The sequence below is a fragment of the Salvelinus namaycush genome, chromosome 9, assembly GCF_016432855.1.
Source record: "Salvelinus namaycush isolate Seneca chromosome 9, SaNama_1.0, whole genome shotgun sequence".
Taxonomy (NCBI): Eukaryota; Metazoa; Chordata; class Actinopteri; order Salmoniformes; family Salmonidae; genus Salvelinus; species Salvelinus namaycush.
Genome location: NC_052315.1, coordinates 36,456,597 through 36,479,629, shown reverse-complemented (window position 1 = coordinate 36,479,629; position 23,033 = coordinate 36,456,597). Strand labels below are relative to the sequence as shown.

General features: G+C 43.3%; 1 protein-coding gene across 1 annotated transcript in view; it reads right to left on the bottom strand.

Annotated features, from left to right (window-relative positions):
• Positions 1–23,033, bottom strand: part of LOC120054025 (inactive serine protease PAMR1-like) — a 68,999-nt gene that overhangs the window by 18,023 nt on the left and 27,943 nt on the right. The window contains exons 2-4 of the mRNA XM_039001384.1: positions 17,042–17,218; positions 13,083–13,208; positions 9,385–9,499 (exon numbers count right to left, since the gene is read on the bottom strand). Of these exons, the coding sequence (XP_038857312.1) occupies positions 9,385–9,499; positions 13,083–13,208; positions 17,042–17,218 (418 nt within the window). The remainder of the gene's footprint in view (positions 1–9,384; positions 9,500–13,082; positions 13,209–17,041; positions 17,219–23,033) is intronic.

The following is a 23,033-nucleotide window of genomic DNA, read 5'->3' as shown; positions in this document are numbered from 1 at the left end:
CCAGGGAAGTCGTATTCCTGGTCGTAATGCTGGTAGTTCTTGTGAGTTACCACAACTCTAATATCCAATAGTTCTTCCCGGCTGTATGTAATGACACAAAACATTCCTGAGCTAATAGTGTAAAAAATAGTACAGAAAAAAAATCCATCTTTCTAAATCCAAACTTCCCCCATACAGTGCAATCGGAAATAACTCAGACCCCTTGACTTTTCCCACATTTTGTTACTTTACAGCCTCATTCTCAAATTGATTAAATTAATACAAATCCTCATCAATCTACATACAATACCCCATAATGACAAAGCAAAAACAGAAATACCTTATTTACATTATTACAGTATTCAGACCCTTTGCTATGAGACTCGAAATTGAGCTCAGGTGCATCCTGTTTCCATTGATCATCCTTGAGATGTTTCAACAACTTGATTGAAGTCCACCTGTGGTAAATTCAATTGATTGGACATGATTTGGAAAGTCACATACCTTTCTAGATAAGGTCCCACAGTTGACCATGAGAAACAAGATTATCTGGTCTGATGAAACCAGATTGAACTCTTTGGCCTGAATGCCAAGTGCCATGTCTGGAGGAAACCTGGCACCATCCCTACGGTGAAGCATGGTGGTGGCAGTATCATGTTGTGAGGATGTTTTTCAGTGGCAGGCACTGGGAGACGAGTCAGGATCGAGGGAAAGATGAACTGAGCAAACTACAGCGAATCTTTAACGAAAACCTGCTCCAGAGCGCTCAGGACCTCAGACTGGGGCCAAGTTTCACCTTTCAACAGGACAACAACCCGAAGCACACAGCCAAGACAAGGCAGGAGTGGTTTCAGGACAAGTCTCTGAATGTCCTTGAGTGGCCCAGCCAGAGAGTGGACTTGAACCTGATCGAACATCTCTTGAGAGACCTGAAAATTCACAACGCTCCCCATCCAACCTGGTGGAGCTTGATAGGATCTGCAGAGAAGAATGGGAGAAACTCCCCAAATACAGGTGTGCCAAGCTTGTAGCGTCATACCCAAGAAGACTCTAGGCTGAAATCGCTGGCTACAACTGAGTAAAGGGTCTGAATACTTATGTAAATGTTGTTTTTTAATACATGTGCAAAAATGTCTACTAACCTGTTTTTGCTTTGTTAAGTGTGTGTAGATTGATGAGGGAAAAATCTATTTAATACATTTTAGAATAAGGCTGTAACGTAAGAAAATGTGGAAAAAGTCAAGGGGTCTGAATACTTTCTGAATGCACTGTATATTCTGTCGAACTCCACACCTTGAATTAACTTGGAAACCGATATTTGTCTACAGCCAAAGTATTGCTAGTGAAAAAATGTCTGTTGACAAAGTATCTGTTCACTTGCAATGCCATTTAAAATGTGGATATCTTCAGAAGCCAATAGTCATGGTTTGTTTTATCTAGTCACTTATACCATTCAGTCATCCAGTCATTCTTCTGTTTAGTCCAGCCAGAAAGTTTTCATTGCCGTAGCCAGGCCTGGATTTTCCATATCAAACTAGTCAACAGGTTTCTCACTTGGCCCCACTCAAAAGTAATGGGAAGTAAACATCATGTAAATTGCTCATTACTGCACCACCCCCCTTTACTCTGAGTTTTCCTGCTAGAGCCTTTGTTTCCTGGAGCAGCCGTGAGAGGGAGTGCCTGCCTGGCTTTGCTGGCTCTGCCACCCTGGCTGGCACCATCTCACACCACTGACTCTTTTACTACAGCCAGCAGGCGAGCAATGAACAGCAATCAGAGCCATTGAAGACGTTAACGGCGCCAACGAGTGATTCCCTCACTTTGCACGACTCACTTCCTTTTAATGAAGGTGAGAATAGAATGTTTAGTTCCCTCTGGTTGCGGTGGAGGTGAAATCTGTTATGATGTATTTTCACCAAGGCAACAGTGATCAGCGCTTTTTCATACTGTCACCTTTTTTCTGCTTCCTCGCCTGCGAAAGAGATCAATGAAAAAAAGTAGACTCAGAGTCGTTATAAAAAATGTTTCTGCACTGCTTTCAACTGAGATCATGGCTGAGTCTAATGATGTCCAATTTGAGGCAACAACGCAACAATTGTTACTGCGTGGAAGTAATGGGACATTTGCAGGAGCTAAGAGGAAAAATGGAAAATATAATGCCACAAGCGTTAGTTACACAGGCTACAAAAACAGAACATATTTTAGCCTTCAATTTCAACAAGGACAGATGTTTGAGTTAACATATGTCGAGCTATAGAAAAACAGATGATATATTAATTGTCAAGGTTTAGCACTATTAGAAATATTTTAAGGATATCTGTTCACCCCAACTTTAAGAGTCAATTTGCACTTAGCACTCTCCCATTTCTTTCCATGAAGCATATATCCAAACAGTTTAAGTACCTCGTATATTTTGAACCCAGCGAGAAGCGTATGTATATATGGTACCATACAATATACTTAATACATCTATGTTGTGAGGCCCGTAAAAATCTCATCTCATTCTTTATAATCAGTGATCATCTGCAAACTTCCATGTGTGACTGACTGTGTTAACACTGGTCTGATTGTAAGTGACTGACTGTGTTAATAACACTGGTCTGATTGTAAGTGACTGACTGTGTTAACACTGGTCTGATTGTAAGTGACTGACTGTGTTAACACTGGTCTGATTGTAAGTGACTGACTGTAACTTGTTGATGTGTCGTTGATGTATGATTACTATTAACTCAAACAGTCACATTGCCAAGCTAAATAGTATGATTGGTGAATATACTACTGTCAACTCCCAGCGTTCCTTGTGAATTCTCAGTGAATTTACACTATAAGGTCGTCCAGAAACCAGAGGTCTGTGGCTTCAGGGCCTCTTTTAATGAGAGTTAAAGTGAATAGCATAATTGGTGAGAGACACATTGGTATACAGTGCCTTTGGAAAGTATTCACGGCCCTTGACCTTTTCCACATTTTGTTAGGTTACAGCCTTATTCTAAAATTGATTAACTAGTTTTTCCCCCCACACAATACCCCACAAGGTTTTTAGAAAATTGTGCTAATTTATAAAAATAATACTTTACTCAGTGCTTTGTTGATGCACCTTTGACAGTGATTACAGTCTCAAGTCTTCTTGGGTATGACGCTACATACTTGGCACACCTATATTTGGGGAGTTTTTCCCATTCTTCTCTGCAGATCCTCTCAAGCTCTGTCAGGTTGGATGGGGAATATTGCTGCACAGCTTTTTTCAGGACTCTTCAGAGATGTTCGATCAGGTTTAAGTCTGTGCCACTCAAGGACATTCAGAGACTTGTCCCGAAGAGACTTGTTCTGTTAGAGCTGAATGTTAACTTACACTCCTCCATCCAAACCCTTGTTTTCTGTCATTCCCTGTCCAGACTCCTTGACTTTTCCCACATTTTGTGACATTACAGCCTTTTTTTTAAATCAATTAAATAAAACAAATTCCTCAACAATCTACACACAATACCCCACAACAACAGGTTTTTAGAAATGTTTGCAAATTAAAAATACATAAAAACAGAAATACCTTATTTACATAAGTATTCAGACCCTTTGCTATGAGACTCGAAATAGAGCTCAGGTGCATCCTGTTTCCATTGATCATCCTTGAGATGTTTCGACAAACTTGATTGGAGTTCACCTGTGGTAAACTAAATTGATTGGACATTATTGGAAAGGCACACAACTGTCTATATACTGTAAGGTCCCACAGTTGACAGTGCATGTCAGAGCAAAAACGAAGCCTGAGGTCGAAGGAATTGTCCGTTGAGCTCCGAGACAGGATTGTGTCGAGGCACAGATCTGAGGAAGGGTACCAAACCATCTACACCTTTTTCTCCCTGAGTATTCATTACAGAATACATTGCCTAAAAACAGAATGGATTCAGCAGAGCTACAGCAGCGCCTAACCCAGCAAGAGGAGTTTATGGAGGAAATTTTCCATCTTCTCTGCCAGCCTATCCCTACTCCTCCGATGCCAGCTATCGTCACCCATAGCACTCCTTCGTTCACACCCATGCCTGGAACATATAATGGTTCGCCTGGGAAATGTCAGCGATGTCTGATGCAACGCAGCAAATACATTGGGCACAACCCCACTAACTTCGCCACCGACAAGGGCAGGGTGGATTTTGTTGTCTCTACTCACAGGCAAAGCCCTGGATTGGGCCACAGCCATATGGACTGCCAACAGCAGAGATCTCGGATCCGAGACACATTTTCACACCCTCTTCAAAGATGCATTCGATCACTCTCCCTCTGGTCGTCCTATAGGAGACCTCATAGAGCTTCAAAAGGTCGCAATTCAGCTGCTGAGTATGCCATCGAGTTCCGCACCATGGCTGCAAGGAGTTGATGGAATGAGGCTGCTTTACTTACCGTCTACCGAAGAGGGCTCAACAGGGAACTTCAGGCGGAGCTGGCCTGTAGAGGTCACCTTCAGGATTTAAATCAATACATTCATATCTCCATCGACCACCTCATCGCCGACCGCTGAAGAACTCTGCCACCCAGGAACCCGAAACCTTCTCTTTCCATGATTCCATCATCCTGTCCGAGTCTTCCAGAGCCCATGCAGTTGGGCCATGCTCCTCTCCCGTGTATCGAACATCAAAACCGGATCCAAGAAGGGCTCTGCCTATACTGTGGCGGGAAAGATCATCTACTCAGCCATTGCCCTGTTCGCTCCCCACAGAGAGATGTGAAGGGTCCCTCCGCTGCCATGCAGGTAGGCGTGTCCTTATTTCTAAATATCTCCCAGAAGCAATTCTCCATCCCAGTATTGATAACCTTGAAGGGAGTTACCAAGTACGTAGAAGGCTTGACAGATTCAGGAGCAGCAAGTAATTTTATCGATCACCAGTTAGTAAAAGAGCTTGACATTGATCTAACACCTGTCACCCCTCCCTTAAGGATTAACACCCTGGATGGGCGGCATTTGGGCACGCACCTGACACAGAGCGTCACCCTCCAGATTGGAGTCTTCCACACCGAAACCATTCAACTCTCATCCTCGGACACCCTCATTGTTGTCACGACCCTTCAATGTCTTAAGCAAAACCAAGGCCTCCACTCTGCCACCACATCGCCCAGGAGACTGTGCTATTGACTTACTCCCTGGAGTGTCCCCACCGATGGGCCGTGTTTACCCCCTATCTATCCTGGAAAATGAGGCAATGGAGAACTACATTGATGTTTCATTCATCCTTCTTCCCCGGCTGTGTCCAGCTTCTTCTTCCATGTATATCCATCCGTCCATGTATTGAATGACGTCACGGTCAAGAACCGTGACCCTCTTCCTCTGATCCCAGCGTCCCTTGAACAAGTGGGCCGCGCCAACATCTATACTAAACTCGACCTGTGAAGTGCATATAACCTTGTCCGTATACGTGGAGGCGACGAATGGAAGACGGCCTTCATCACCGCTCGAGGGCACTACGAACACCTGGTCATGCCTTACGAACGCCCCCGCCGTCTTCTAATCCTTTATGAATGAGGTTTTACAGGATATGATCAACCGCTTTCTCATCGTCTAGATTGATGACATCCTGATTTACTCCTACTCCCTGAAGGATCACATACAGCATGTGCAAAAGGTTCTTCAACGGCTCCTTGAGCATAACCTTTTATGTGAAGACCTTCCATGTAACCTCGGTAAACTTCCTCGGCTTCATACTGACACCTGGAGGGGTCAGCATAGATGAGAACAAAGTCACCGGCGTCAGTAACTGGCCCAAACCCACCACCATTAAGGAACTCCAACGTTTCATTGGGTTCTCCAACTTCTATTGCCGGTTCATTCAGAAGTTCTATGGCCTCTCCCCTCACTGCCCTTACTAGCCAAAAGACCCGGACCCTTCAATGGACTGATACCGCCCTGACTGCAATCAACAACTTGAAACGCCTCTTCACCTCAGCTCCTGTCCTTCGCCAACCTGATCCGACCCTTCCTTTCACCATGGAGGTGGATGCCTCCGGAGTAGGAGTCATACTCTCTCAGCGGGTGGGAACACCTCCCAAATCACATCCCTGTCCCTTCTTTTCCAGGAAGTTATCCTCGCTGAGAGGAATTATGATGTGGGGAACAGAACTCCTCGCCATCAAGCTGGCCCTCGAGGAGTGGCGCCACTGGTTGGAGGGCGCACAACATCCCTTTCTCGTCCTAACAGATCATTGTAATCTGGACTATATCAGAGAGGCCAAGAGGTTAAACTCCAAACATGCCCACTGGGCTCTCTTCACACACTTCCATTTTCATGTTACTTACATCCCTGAAAAGAAAAAAGTAAAAGCTGATGCTCCCTCCCGCCAGTTTGACCTTCGGACCAATACCTCAGACCCTACACCCATTCTTCTTTCCTCTTGCATTATGGGACCGGTACAGTGGGAGGTTCACTCTGCTATACAAGAAGCCCTAACCTCAGACCCGGCTCCTCCTGAGACACCAGCTGGGAAGAATTACATACCAGCAGCTGTTAGACCCCAACTGATGCAATGGTGTCACACGTCCTTGGGGTTAGGACATCTGGGCATTACACGAACCACCGAACTTCTAGCCCGGAAGTTCTGGTGGTGCTCACTGGCATCAGACGTAAGGGATTACGCACTCTCCTGTCCAGTCTGCGCCCAAACCAAAATCCCTCGTCATCTCCCTTCCGGGAAGCTTCAACCTTTGCCAATCCCTCACAGACCCTGGTCCCACATAGCTGTTGACTTCTTCACAGACCTTCCTGAATCCTCTAACACCACCATCCGTTTTTCAAAAATGTGTTGTCTGGTTCCTCTTCCTCATCTACCTAACGCCATGGAATTGGCGGAGTGTATGTTCCAGCAGGTGTTCCGTCTGTATGGATTCCGGAGGACATCGTCTCTGACCGCGGGCCCCAATTTGTCTCCCAGGTGTAGCGAGCCTTCTGTGACCGACTGGGGGTCACCCTCAGCCTCTCCTCCGGGTACCACCCCCAGACCAGCGGGCAGACGGAACACCTGAACCAAGAAATGGTACCTCCGCCAACAATGTTCTGCCTCTCCACATGGCCTAGGCCGAATATGCTCAGAACTCACTCATGCACTCATCCCTCCGCCTTACTCCGTTTCAGTGTGTCCTTGGTTTCCAACCCTAGATGTTTCCCTGGGAGGAGGAGCCTGGTACTGTCCCAGCTGTCGACGACTGGTTTCGGCGTGGTGAGCGGGTATGAGAGACCGCTCACCGGCATCTGCAGGAAGGCTCTAATACCCATAAACGCTTTGCCGACAGACGCCGCCAACCTACGGCACTCTTTCACCCCAGGCAGCGTGTTTTTTTGGTTTTTTTACCTTTATTTAACTAGGCAAGTCAGTGAAGAACAAATTCTTATTTATAATGACTGCCTAGGAACAGTGGGTTAACTGCCTTGTTTAGGGACAGAATGACAGATTTTTACCTTGTTAGCTCGGGGATCCAGAGAAATCTACATTCAAATAAAATTCCTATCAATGAAATTACTATAGAAGAAATTAGGTGTTTTTGCCTGAGGTCAAAATGACCCCAAAGGACTTGGATTTTAAAGTCCATATTGATACAGCAACACTAAACAATGATTTAGATGTATTAAGAAACAGTTGATTGACAAAGTCATGAACAATTTGAATAATTCAATAAACAGGGCCAGACTATTGCACGTGGGGCCCCGGGGCACCCCAAAAAATATTATTTGGTAATCCGTTTACTGCAACTTAATGCATTTCATGAGGCTAATAGCAAATGTTGCAGTTTTAAAGCTAATTTCCTACAATTCTACACTTTTTGCCATGGGGCAAAGATTTTTTGTTGTTGCTGTTTTATGCTGATCTCATGCTTTTGTTCACAATTTGCCATGAGGTTGCGAGATTGTTGTAGTTTTTAAAGCACATTTTCAGCTATTCTACACATTTTGTCATGAAGCTGAGAGAAAATGTTGCAGTTTTAAAGTTACTTTCCTGAAATTCTACACCATGTGCTATCTGAGGGCCCCCTGACGTGCACTGCATGCCCAGTCGGTAATCTGACTCTGTGAATAAACCACCTTTGGGTTATTATCCAAAATATGCCTCCGGGGTCAAAATGACCCCAGTCGGCTGACCCCAGTCGAATGAGGGTTAAGATATTTGACTCGACATACAAAGGAGAACAGTGGAATGACGTCATATTTTAGATCAGACTTTTTCACAATAGCAAATTCCCCCATTGTTATTAAAGTCTCTTAGGGGCCGCACATCTCAGGGCTCTAAAAGTATAGCTGTGCAGCGTGTGTTGCTGTGTAACTCGATTAGTGTGTTGTCCATGAGGAGTGTGAAGTGAGAGTCAACATTACTGGTATAAATTAGAGTGATGTAGCCAAGAGTAGTGAGTAATACATGCAAAATGGCTCTGCCAGTAAGGTTTCGCTGGCTGGTGCCAAAGCGTATAAATTCATTAGTCCAACTATGAGCACAGCAACATGAAACAGAGAGGACCACTATTTAATGATGGTCTCTGTGTCTTGTATGTCATAATGGACACAAAACAGCAGTATAAGGCCCTATTTCTTCACTTTAGGAGATGATTTATGAATCTCTATCTGTCGATAAACCATATTGTGCAACTGGTTATGCTATGCTTGCAGATCCATTTGTCATCAGATCATGGATTTGGCCTAGCTGTCTGAGCTTGTCACGGTTGTGTAGTTTAACATGGAGCTTTATGTGTTTTCACAAAGGGAAAAATGCTATCAATCTCAGAAAAAAGGGTTCCAAAATGGTTCTTCATCTGTCTCCAACCCAAAAAGGTAGAACACGTTTGGGTTCCATGTAGGACCCTTTGTGAAAAGGAAAAGTGTTCTACATGGAACCCAAAAGGGTTCTCCAAAGGATTCTCCTATGGGGACCCTTATAGGTTCTAGATAGCACCTTTTTTTCTAAGCGTGTATTGATCTGTTTATTTCAACACACAAAGCTATTACTGTATGTACTACGTATTATGCCAACAGACTGGATGCAGCTCAATGTTCATGGTGGCTTTTTTTTATCGTTATCGTAAATGCCCTCAAATAAAATGCTGGAGAAAATACAAAGTTATCACATGAGTGAAATGCAATTACTTTTATTCAAGAATAGGAGTGGTTTCCAACCTGTGGTCTAGACTCACATTGGTCCATGACCTACCTCTCAAAGAATTGTGAAAGCTGAAATTAAATGGGTCAGGTATTAATAACTATTACAGATGGTCACCAGAGAGGCCAAAGTATAGCCTTTTCATGTCAAGGGAAAATATGACAAAGTGAACATTATAACTAGCTGTCATTCAGTTACACCAGGCTTTGGCTCAGTGGACTAACTCTGTCTTGAGGTTAAGAGACAACTCAGGTCAGATACACCGTTGGTCACACCCACCTGAAGTCGATGGTGAATCGTGGGTCCACCTGAACTGTCCATTCACAGCGACCGTTGGTGGGGTAACTTTCCAGAACTATGTGGCCCTGACGTTTACGGATCACTCCTCCACACTCTATAAACAGGAACAAAACCATTTAGAGCTCACATTTTACATGATCATGCAATGCAATCAGCTTTTTCTTTATTAATGTAATTATATGTTTCATTATAATTAAATCATTGTGTTTTTGTTTAGCTCATACACAATATTTACTAAAGTATGTGCACACCCCTTCGAACTAGTGGATTCAGCTCTTTCAGCCACATCCGTTACCGACAGGTGTATCAAATCTAGCACACATCCATGCAATCTCCATAGACAAACATTGGCAGTAGAATGGCCTAACGGAAGAGCTCAGTGACTTTCAAAGTGACACCGTCATAGGATGCCACCTTCCCAACAAGTCAGTTCATCAAATGTCTGCCCTGCTGGAGCTTCCCTTGTCAACTGTAAGTGCTGTTATTGTGAAATGAATATGTTTAGGAGCAACAACGGCTCAGCTGCGAAGTGGTAGGCCACACAAGCTCACAGAATGGGACCGCTGAGTGCTGAAGCGCGGAGCGTGTAAAAATCATCTGTCCTCGGTTGCTACACTTACTACTGAGTTCCAAACTGCCTCTGGAAGCAACATCAGCCCAATAACTGTTTGTCAAGAGCTTCATGAAATGGGTTTCCATGGCCAAGCAGCTACACACAAGCCTAAGATTACCGTGCGCAATGCAGGCATTGGCTGGAGTGTTGTAAAGCTCGCCGCCATTGGACTCTGGAGCAGTGAAACACGTTTTCTGGAATGATGAATCACGCTTCACCATCTGGCAGTCCGACAGACGAATCTGGGTTTGGTGGATGACAGGAGAACGCTACTTGCCCCAATACATAGTGAAAACTGTAAAGTTTGATGGAGGAGGAATAATGGTCTGGGGCTGTTTTCCATGTTGCATGCTAGGCCAATTAGTTCCAGTGAATGGAAATCTTAACGCTACAGCATATAATGACATTCTAGATGATTCTGTGCTTCCAGCTTTGTGGCAAGAGTTTGGGGAAGGCCTTTCCTGTTTCATCATCACAATGCCCCCGTGCACAAAGTGAGGTCCATACAGAATCTTTTTTCAAGATCGGTGTGGAATAACTTGACTAGCCTGCACAGAGACCTGACCTCAACCCCATTGAACACCTTTGTGATGAATTGGAACGCTGACTGCGAGCCAGGCCTAATCGCGCAACATCAGTGCCCAACCTCACTAATGCTCTTGTGGCTGAATAGAAGCAAGTCCCCGCAGCAATGTTCCAACATCTAGTGGAAAGCCTTCCCAGAAGAGTGGAGGCTGTTATAGCAGCAAATGGGGGACCAACTCCATGTTAATGCCCAAGATTTTGGAATGAGATGTTCGACGAGCAGGTGTCCACTGTCCTCATACTTGTGAACATGTAGTGTACAGTCGTGGCCAAAAGTTTTGAGAATGACACAAATATTAATTTTCACAAAGTTTGCTGCTGCAGTGTCTTTAGATATTTTTGTCAGATGTTACTATGGAATACTGAAGTAGAATTACAAGCATTTCATAAGTGTCAAAGGCTTTTATTGACAATTACTTGAAGTTGATGCAAAGAGTCAATATTTGCAGTGTTGACCCTTCTTTTTCAAGACCTCTGAAATCCGCCCTGGCATACTGTCAATTAACTTCTGGGCCACATCCTGACTGATGGCAGCCCATTCTTGCATAATCAATGCTTGGAGTTTGTCAGAACTTGTGGGTTTTTGTGTGTCGACCCACCTCTTGAGGATTGACTACAAGTTCTCAATGGGATTAAGGTCTGGGGAGTTTCCTGGCCATGGACCCAAAATATTGATGTTTTGTTCCCCGAGCCACTTAGTTATCACTCTTGCCTTATGGCAAGGGGCTCCATCATGCTGGAAAAGGCATTGTTCGTCACCAAACTGTTCCTGGATGGTTGGGAGAAGATGCTCTCGGAGGATGTGTTGGTATCATTCCTTATTCATGGATGTGTTCTTAGGCAAAAGTCTGAGTGAGCCCACTCCCTTGGCTGAGAAGCAAACCCACACATGAATGGCCTCAGGATGCTTTACTGTTGGCATGACACAGGACTGATGGTAGCGCTCACCTTGTCTTCTCTGGAAAAACTTTTTTCCAGATGCCCCAAACAATCGGAAAGGGGATTCATCAGACAAAATGACTTTACCCCAGTCCTCAGCAGTCCAATCCCTGTACCTTTTGCAGAATATCAGTCTGTCCCTGATGTTTTTCCTGGAGAGGAGTGGCTTCTTTGCTGCCCTTCTTGACACCAGGCCATCCTCCAAAAGTCTTCGCCTCACTGTGTGTGTCGATGCACTCACACCTGCCTGCTGCCATTCCTGAGCAAGCTCTGTACTGGTGGTGCCCCGATCCCGAAGCTGAATCAACTTTAGGAGACGGTCCTGGCGCTTGCTGGACTTTCTTGGGCGCCCTGAAGCCTTCTTCACAACAATTGAACCGCTCTCCTTGAAGTTCTTGATGATCCGATAAATGGTTGATTTAGGTGCAATCTTACTGGCAGCAATATCCTTGCCTGTGAAGCCCTTTTTGTGCAAAGCAATGATGACGGCACGTGTTTCCTTGCAGGTAACCATGATTGACAGAGGAAGAACAATGATTCCAAGCACCACCAACCTTTTGAAGCTTCCAGTCTGTTATTCGAACTCAATTGGCATGACAGAGTGATCTCCAGCCTTGTCCTCGTCAACACTCACACCTGTGTTAACGAGAGAATCACTGACATGATGTCAGCTGGCCCTTTTGTGGCAGGGCTGAAATGCAGTGGAAATGTTTTTGGGGGATTCAGTTCATTTGCATGGCAAAGGGGAACTTTGCAATTAATTGCAATTCATCTGATCACTCTTCATAACATTCTGGAGTATATGCAAATTGCCATCATACAAACTGAGGCAGCAGACTTTGTGAAATTAATATTTTTGTCATTCTCTAAACTTTTGGCCACAACTGTATATGTAATTGCCATCTAAAGTTGAGTAATAGCATGATAGTTACCAGTTACAGAGTAACAACATGGCATACATTAGGAAAAATACACTTCAAACGGGAGACAAATGAAGAATGCAGGCTGGTAAAAGTAAACAAAATGCACATTAACCACAGGCCTGCAGCCAAGCGCCACAAATACATGCCAAGTTTCTGCTGTTGATGAAAATATTTTTTTTCTGTGCCTGATAGCTTGTTATTCTACTTGCTTATTGTGAAACCTATGCTTTCTCTAGAAATTATATTGTGAGATTCCAGGATGTTGACTAACACTATTTTGACTTTTCAGCTCCTTGAATGGAAAATCTATAAGACAATTAGCTCTCATCCATGCAAAATACTGTTGTGCCAGAATTGTCTCCTATAGTAATTGGTATATACTGCACTGTAGGTACAGTATGGTATATGCCTATATAGAGGCATGGAAAGGAAGCGAGTTGAAGTTACTTATAACCCTGATACAAAGTCAGATATTCTGTCATCCCCTTAATGGCTTTGGTTGGAACTGGGGGAATAAAGTAATCTGATCCTAGATCTGTGGTCAAGGGCACATTTTACCCATAGCGATGGTAGGAGGTAATGTGGGTAGAGGAATATGTGAGAATGAGTGTACTCACTCAAGCAGTCACCGCCAGACCAGCCTGGTCGACAATCAGCACAGTACTTCCCCTTGACAAAGAAATCATCTCTGGGGCCCCACGTCCCGTTGTTACACCGCTTACAGTTCTCAAATATGCTGCAACCTAAGAGAGAGAGAAGAAGATAGGGGAAATGGGTGGACTAAGAGAGACACAGACTGAGAGGTTAGATAGAAAGAAAGATGGAGCCGGCACAGCATCCAGTAGAAAGTGCTGACTGAAAACTGAAACGTCTGAAACCTCTTCACCATACAGTACCTTCAGAAGGTATTCATACCCTTGACTTATTCCACATGTTGTTGTGTTACAGCCTGAATGTAAAATATATTAAATATATATATTTCTCATCCATCTACACACACTACCCCATAATGACAAAGTGAAAACTTGTTTTTAGAAATATTTGCTAATTTATTGAAAATGAAATACAGACATATCTCATTTGCATAAGTATTCACACCTCTTTGCTATGACACTCCAAATTGAGCTCAAGTGCATCCAATTTCCTTTGATCGTCCTTGAGATGTCACTACGACTTGGAGTACACCTGTGGCCAATTCAATTGTTTGGACATGATTTAGAAAGAAACACACCTGTCTATATAAAGTATCATATGTCAGAGCATAAATTATACCAGAGGAACTGTCCGTAGATCTCTGAGATAGAGTTGGTGCTGAGACATACTATATCTGGGGAAGGGTATAAAACACTATCTTGAATGTTGAAAGGTTCCAAGACTAAAGTGGTGTCCATCATTGGGAAATTGAAAAAAAAATGGAATTACCCAGAGTACCTAGTGCTGGCTGTCCGACCAAACTGAGCAACCGGGCAAGGAGGACCTTGTTCAGGGAGGTGACCAAAACCCCATTGACCACTCTGATAGACCAACAGAGTTCCTTGCTGAGATGGGATAAACCTGCCAGAAGGACAACAGTCTCTACAGCACTTCATCAATCTGGGCTTCATGGGAGTGGCCAGACGGAAGCCATTCCTGAGAAAAAGGCACATGACAGCACGCCTGGAGTTTGCAAAAAGGCACTTGAAAAACTCTGAGAGCATGTAACTGAAAATGTTATGTTTGTGCTTTTCTAATAACTAATTTCTGTGTTCATGCAAATGACTGATTGAATTAATCCTTACTGTCAGTATCTGCAATCTGGCAGTACGCCAAGACCCTTGTTTTGAGAATGAAAGATATCTCAGTTTCAAGGTCTCATCTTAGAGAGAAGAAGCCTCGTGGTGTATTGGTCTGTCACATGCATGAACCAGTATTGGTCGGTCACATAAAGGAAGCGAACATTAATGATTAATTAATTATGAATGATGAATAAGCTAAATCGTGCAAATATAACTTGTCTGCAGTATACAAGAGAACTAACAGGACGGCCCTGGTAGAACTCCTGAAAGATGTTTACGATGGTTTAAAAATAGAAAGAAATTGAATAAAACCAATAAAACTAAACATTAAAAAAAGGTTACCACAAGTCTTAAATCAAGTAATAGCACGAAGTGAATGTGATTGTGAGTTGCATGAGTGTAGTGAATGTGGATGTGAGAGTTGTGTCAGTGTGGAAATTATTAAGATTATTAAAATTGGGATAATAACAGGATTGAAATTTGGCTATTAAGCTGATTGAAATTTGGATCCATCAGTCCTTGTGTGCAAGTTCTATATATATATTCGTTTTTTCTATTGTTACTTCATCAGATCTCTAGTAACCCATTAAACTCTTCTTTACCAATTCCTCCTTCAGACGTGTTCTATTCATACAGGGGTTTAGATATTTACACTAGTTGTTCTATTTAACAGCATATTCAGGAATAGTACTTTCTCCTTTCATATCTCTCACATACACAGATTTCCTATATAACGTTACGGATCATAAATGCCTACAGACATCCACACCACTCATGTGCAAAGACATCACCATATGTATCTTCAACGGTTCTTTTGCTGCTACTTCCTATACATATAAAATAACACCACGTGCTATTGGTAGTGGCTGCAGACACACGTAGACACTTCTTAGGTATACGATTATGTGGTCTGAGCACTATGTCTGAAGAAAACCAGGCACAGCTAATCACCCGTCTAACACCATTCCTACCATGAAACATGGTGGGGGTAGCATCATGCTATGGGGATGCTTTTCAGCGGCAGGGACTGGGAGACTGGTAAGGATAGAGGAAACAATGAATGGAGCCAAACACAGGCAAATCCCTGATGAGAACCTGCTTCAGAGTGCAAACGACCTTAGACTGGGGGGCAAAGATTTACGTTCCAACAGGACAATGACCCCAAACATAAAGCCAAAGTAACGCTCTAATAGTTTCAGAACAAGAATGTGAAAGTCATTGAGTGGCCCAGCCAAAGCCCAGACTTGAATCCCATTGAAAATATGTGGAAAGACTTGAAGATTGCTGTTCACTGCCACTCCCCATCTAACTCAATAGAGCTTGAGATTCGGAAGAATCAAGGAAGAATGGGAAAAAATCCCCAAATCCAGATGTGCAATGATGATACAGACATACCCAAGACGACTCAAAGCTGTAATCGCCGCCAAAGGTGCTTCTACAAAGTATTGACTCAGGGTTGTGAAATCTTATGCAAATTAGATATTTCTGTAATTAGTTTTCAATAAATGTGGGTTATGAATACTTTCTGAAAGTACTGTAAGTGTGATGCATTCAGTCACAGTCTTAGTTTGCCCATTCCCAATTACTATGGACGGTTTTAATTGGCCCCATACACCTACTGCATTCCCCTTAGTGCCTGTTAGCTCTTTACATCAGACCTGCTAAACTCATCAGGCTCCTCTTGCACTGTAACAGGGTAACAGAACAGAAAAAACAGCTTCCTGAAATAGAAATGTCCAGAAAACCCCCAGAAGGACTGCGTTTCAGATAGGATATATTTTCACATTGAAGGTTCTATGGTGCTCTGTATTGCAGACATCCTGAGGACAGGCAGAGCGTCAGGGAGACAGAGACACAGCAGCAGGACATATAAACATCAACAGGTATCAGTGTAAATATCAAATGACTTTACCATGTCTCCTCCACCTTCTACATGCAGTACACTCAGGATAGAGAGGGATGGAAAAGGGTTTACTGTATGGGATTTACAGGAAAAGTCCTTTATAAGTGCATACTTCAGCCTTTTACTATTTCAGTGAAATCTGGCCAATAGTTCAGGCAGAGGAGTATGTTGTGAAGTTGGAACAGACAAACAACATATTTTCATAAGTGAAAAGATTAGCATATTCTGATAGGTAAACAAGTCTTGCAACAACTTGTGGTGAAATATAATAACTACGCATTGTGCCTTTTGAGCAATGTGTTTTCTCTTAGGTTATTTATGCTGTAATAACTTTGTTATTGCCAACACACCTCCCCGTCAGAGTAAATACACAACAGGAGAGTAACATAAAGGGATGCCCTCAATGAAAGCAAATGTAATGAATTGTACAATGTCTCTCAATAGCTTGCTATTTTCTGGGAAATAATGAGGGTTAGGCATTTCCCTCTAATGTGGTTGGTCTAAACTTATTGCATTTCACTCCACGTGGCCCAACCTCACTGCTATTGTATGTCGGCTAGGCTTATAAGAGAGCCTTGAAGGCAGATGGCATACAGACTAAAACATCAGTCAAGACATGACACTGGATCAAATGGGTACTGTACAAGGCATATGTTTCAGAAATGTACTGGTAGAATAGCCTCCTCCACACTGTGTGTACTTGCATATTAAACATGTATTAACAAATCCAGCACTAAGGCATAATGGAACTACATGTATCTGACCATGTTGTTGTTAATAAAATCTAATACAGAGTGTGCATTCAACCAGTCCTCCACAGGTTTACCAGATAAAATAACCTAAATGGAGAAGCACTCCCCAAGTTTTGAGCCAGCATGGCGGTCTTGGACAGGTTTACCTGGGTGGATGATGCAGGGGTCACACTCGTTGATTGCGTTGCGGCAGCAGGGCACAGCGTAGCCAACAGGGGTGCCCTGGAAAGGACACTTACAACGGATGACATCATACTCACAGCAGCCCCGACACATGACGTTCCATTCTGGGCCCGGGCAGTGGTTATACAGATACCTGTAGTCTGGGAACAAACGACATTTACATTTTTTAAATTAATTTTTCTTTAAATCAGAGGAGCCCAATTGAGACCAGGGTCTCATTTTCAATGGTACCCTGAGACCATGAAGTAAAATAAAATAAAAATATGTAACAAGATACAATAACAAGTACATTACATTAGAACGTCACTAACATTCAGACATCATAAACAAGTTATTACATCAATCAATCAATAAATCAACACAATTGCACACCTCAGTGAACTAATTTATCATCAGAGTTTGAAAATGCCCTAGTGTCACCAGGGAATCCAAATGTAATGCATTTTGTAAGTGATTCCAAAAATGTGGAGCGTGAACTAAAAGCCGATTTACTTAATTCCGTGGAGACCCAAGGAATCTGAAGAGCTAACCAACACTGTGGGTTTGATATCTCATTATTTTATACATTAGCAAAGAAGTTAGATAAGTTGGAAGCTTGTGTAGTAGGGCTTTGCAAACAAAAAGGGAGTAATTCATTTATCTATGGGACTTTAATGAGGACCAGCCAACCTTTTGATACAGGATGCAGAGGTGAGTATTAAAACTGTCACCAGTGATAAAACTAATGGCGTTATGGTGGACGGCATCCAAAGGTTTAAGAGTAGTGGCTGCTGCAATCTGGTAAATGGTGTCACGATAATCAAGAACTGGCAGGAAAGTCGACTGTACAATCTAATTTCTGCTATTTAGGGAGAGGCAAGATATATTTATTTTTTTGCTTTTTTAACCAGGGATAGACATCTATTTCTCAAATGTCTGAAGGACTGCCAATCAGACGTAGGATCAGTTTGTCTTGCAGTCAGACGTAGGATCAGTTTGTCTTGCAGTCAGACGTAGGATCAGCCCATCTAAATGTCTTTCCTGTCATTTCTTAGACAATTCATGTGTAAAACAAGGATTACAACAGTCTTTTACCCTTAGTTTGTTGTATTTATCTGCAACAGAGTTAACAGGGAAATAACACAATTAAGGGCCTGATCCGAGTCAGTGATAGATGACACAACCCCCCAGTCACTCAAACCCAGCTCAGACAAAAAGAAATGTGCTGATTAAAATTCCAAATAATTATCTTTGTAATAATGCATGAGCGAGATTTGGGTAGTTTAACATCTCTTATACAGGCAATGTGACAATGGTCACTGAACTCATTGGCACATATCCCATTGGCTGAAAACTTATGAAGGGCATTTGTTAGAATAATATCTAATTGAGTAGATTTTGCTGGGCAAACAAGCCACGGGTCACCACTGTGAAACGCCTAGATGTTGAATCCAGCCATATGGATGCAGCCTCTCTATACACATGTTCCTCCTCTGCCTGCTCATATGTGTGTGTTTTGTCATATTCTATTACATCAGACATCATTCATTTGGTAATGGCAAATACATTAACAATCAAGTGTTGCAAGATGGCAAACACATTATTGAATCCAATCATTAATCATAAACTATATTGAATTATGTGGCAGGCTGGCAGCACTAATGTTGATCCTCTCTCCATGTGTTAGGTTGGTACACAATAAATCTGAGGAACATTTAGTCGGATATTGATTTGATCTGAGGTCCTTTTAAACTGAACAGATTTCATTTTGTAACTGTGGAGAAGTCTGATCAGAGACAAGTGGAAATTCATCTGAAATGAATGTGGAATGAGAGAGAGAGAGGGAGAAAGAGGGGAGAGAGAGAGAGAGAGAGAGAGAGAGAGAGAGAGAGAGAGAGAGAGAGAGAGAGAGAGAGAGAGAGAGACAGAGGGAGAGACAGAGAGAGAGACAGAGAGAGAGAGAGAGAGATAGAGAGAGAGAGAGACAGAGGGAGAGAGAGAGGGAGAGAGAGAGGGAGAGAGAGAGGGAGAAAGAGGGGAGAGAGAGAGGGAGAGAGAGAGGGAGAAAGAGGGGAGAGAGACAGAGAGTGGTCTCAGACATGGCACCATGTCATCATTACGGAACACTCTTCTCTTCTCAGCATTCTACACATTCCCTCCCACCACCAGTCCAATCATAATATCCTTCTTTCCTCTCCCTCCCTCCCTCTCTCGCTCTCTCTCTCTCTTTCTCTCTCACTCTCTCTTCCTAACTTCTCTTTCTTCCCTGCATTTAAGACTTCTACATAAATATTCCCAGTTTTCATATGAGGTGTAACTGCAGCCAACGAGGCCTGAACTGTTAATCTAAACTCAGCAAAAAAAGAAACGTCCTCTCACTCACTCATTTTCAGCAAACTTAACATGTGTAAATATTTGTATGAACATATCAAGATTCAACAACTGAGACATAACTGAACAAGTTCCACAGACATGTGACTAACAGAAATGGAATAATGTGTCTCGGAACAAAGGGGGGGGGGTCAAAATCAAAAGTAACAGTCAGTATCTGGTGTGGCCACCAGCTGCATTAAGTACTGCAGTGCATCTTTTCCTCATGGACCGCACCAGATTTGCCAGTTCCTGCTGTGAGATGTTACCCCACTCTTCCACCAAGGCACCTGCAAGTTCCCGGACATTTCTGGGGGGATTGGCCCTAGGCCTCACCCTCCGATCCAACAGGTCCCAGACGTGCTCAATGGGATTGAGATCCGGGCTCTTGGCTGACCATGGCAGAACACTGATATTCCTGTCTTGCAGGAAGTCATGCACACAATGACCAGTATGGCTGGTGGCATTGTCATGCTGGAGGGTCATGTCAGGATGAGCCTGCAGGAAGCGTAGCACATGAGGGAGGAGGATGTCTTCCCTGTAACGCACAGCGTTGAAATTGCCTGCAATGACAACAAGCTCAGTCTGATGATGCTGTGATACACCGCCACTGGCCATGACGGAACCTCCACCTCCAAATCGATCCCGTTCCAGAGTACAAGCCTTGGTGTAACACCCATTCCTTTGACGATAAACGTGAATCCGACCATCACCCCTGGTGTGACAAAACCCCGACTCGTCAGTGAAGAGCACTTTTTTTCCTGTCTGGTCCAGCGAAGGTGGGTTTGTGCCCATAGGTGACGTTGTTGCTGGTGATGTCTGGTGAAGACCTGCCTTACAACAGGCCTACAAACCCTCAGTCCAGCCTCGCTCAGCCTCTTGCGGACAGTCTGAGCAGTGATGGAGGGATTGTGTGTTCCTGGTGTAACTCGGGCAGTTGTTGCTGCCATCCTGTACCTGTCCCGCAGGTGTGATGTTCGGATGTACCGATCCTTTGCAGGTGTTGTTACACGTGGTCTGCCACTGCGAGGACGATCAGCTGTCCGTCTTGTCTCCCTTTAGCACTGTCTTAGGCATCTCACAGTACGGACATTGCAATTTCTTACCCTGGCCACATCTGCAGTCCTCATGTCTCCTTGCAGCATGCCTAAGGCACGATCACGCAGATGAACAGGGACCGTGGGCATCTTTCTTTTGATGTTTTTCAGAGTCAGTAGAAAGGCACCTTTGGTGTCCTAAGTTTTCATAACTGTGACCTTAATTGCCTACCGTCTGTAAGCTGTTAGTGTCTTAACAACCTTTCTACAGGTGCATGTTCATTAATTGTTTATGGTTCATTGAACAAGCATAGGAAACAGTGTTTAAACCCTTTACAATGAAAATCTGCAAAGTCATTTGGATTTTTACTAATTATCTTTGAAAGACAGGGTCCTGAAAAAGGAACAGTTCTTTTTTTGCTGAGTTTATTTCTCTGTGGCTCTTTCCTCTGACCCAAAGTCCTGTTGCTATGCAGAGCTGTTTCTCCATGGTAACAACCTCAATAGTATGTTAGGAAGTTTTAGCCCGCCCACCAATCCAAGCACCACCCAACCTCTCTCGCACGCATACACACAGTACACATACAGTAAACACACACGCACACGCACACACACGGACACACGCACACATGCATGCATGCATACCCACACAGGGGAGTAGGTGAGTTAGTGTTGAGGCTTTGATTCATCTGTGATAGGTTATTTGTGGACAGTCAGCTGGACAGGAGATGTACAGCCGATGTCCTGGAATGCAGTTAGATATCCCTCCCTACAATCCCCCCATCACTCTGGCCCTGTAACATTTATCAACTCATAAGCTATATCCTACTCCAGGGGAGATCTGCGCTTCTCCTTAAGAATCTCAATCTCATCTCTGCCATCCAAGGACAGTTCAGGAACGGCATACTATTTTCATCACTCAGAGAATAGATTGTGTAAGAGGCCAGGTCAAATGTATTATCAGTGCGGAATTATAAGTGAAGACAGTCAATTCAACTGCACTGCTGTCATACTTTGTTTGGAAAGCTCTATGAGTGATTTCGCAATTCAGTTTGTTTTGGATCGGTTCTTCTTTTGCTGACATATTATTGCTGTGGTAACCCTGAAAAGAAGGGTTATGTTGAATGTACAACAACAACCTATAGAAAATGTTTTACTCCAGTGACAACAGGGAAGTTAGTCTTTACAGGGAATCCATCATTGTCATAATGTCTATGACCTGAGGATTCCAGTAAAATTACAGTGTGATGCCATTGAGCTATTGCTTATGTAACCAGTAGTCCCTTGCTCAACAAGCCTGTCCCTCCACTTCAATACCCCCCAGATGGTTTTATGTGTTCAAAGCACATGTGGCCCAGTGCTCTTGTTCTCATCCCTACTCATCTCTTTTGTATTCTATTGTGTCTTTTACTGTGTGTCTGCTTCTTCGGGGGGCACATAGAGAGAAACCGAGAGGGAGAGAGAGAGAGAGATAGACAGACAGAGAGAGAAACCGAGAGCGAGGGCATAAGAGAGGGAGGTATGGAGAGTTGTTTACATAGAACATGCAGGGACATTTTACAAAGCTCTACAATACATTCGGACAGCCTCACCAGCATTGTTACTGGAGTCAATTACACATGCATTCAACCAGACAGCATCAGAGGCACGATCACTGTAAATTACCACAGAATGAACATAATAACCAACAAGCCCATGGGTTAGCCTCCGACCGGTTTATGTCTATTGTTTAAAGCCAACACTTAACAGCTTTACAGCATTACGTTTTAAGAATAAAGAAGCTTACATTTTTCCTCCACCAGTTGCTAAATACCTTCCACGTATCCAGTCTGTTTTTCTATTCATGCACCTAAGTTGGACTGTGAGGTGGCAACAATAAACGCATACTTTTATAAAAAGTAGACAGTCTACTTTGTCCTTGTCTCATATTGTTTGTTCAGAGCTCAGCACTAAGTAAACCACCAGCAGCAGTCTGGAGGGGAGCCATAGTGGAGGCGACAGTGACTTAGTGCATCCTGTTATTTGTATGGGATCTGTTAAGTGTCTGGGTAGACTAATCTAGCCCTCGTAGTTATTGGCTTGGACTCCATCCACCCAGACTCACGTCTGCTTACACTCACTGATATACTGTACATCAGTGTACAGACGCTAGGGCGGTAGAAACTGTCAAATAGTCATCCTCTTTGCTATAATTAGAGCACAAAGTGGATTACATAAGAACAAGGCTTGGTGTTATCAAATTAGAGACACAGTGTGTCATTAAATTGCAATCAATGTTGTCATTATTGCTTAATTGACCGCTGTTGCTGTAGATTCACTACACCATTTGTCAACCAAGTTCTGGTACATATACAATACTAGTCAAAAGTTTGGACACACCTACTCATTCAAGGGTATTTCTTTATTTTTGCTACTTTCTACACTGTAGAATAATAGTGAACACATTTATATTTGAGATTGTTAAAATAGCCACCCTTTGCCTTGTTAACAGCTTGAACAAGTTGAAAAAAGGGGCTACTCCTGAAGAGATTAACCAGCATGGCTACCAAAGCATTCCAGGTGAAGCTGG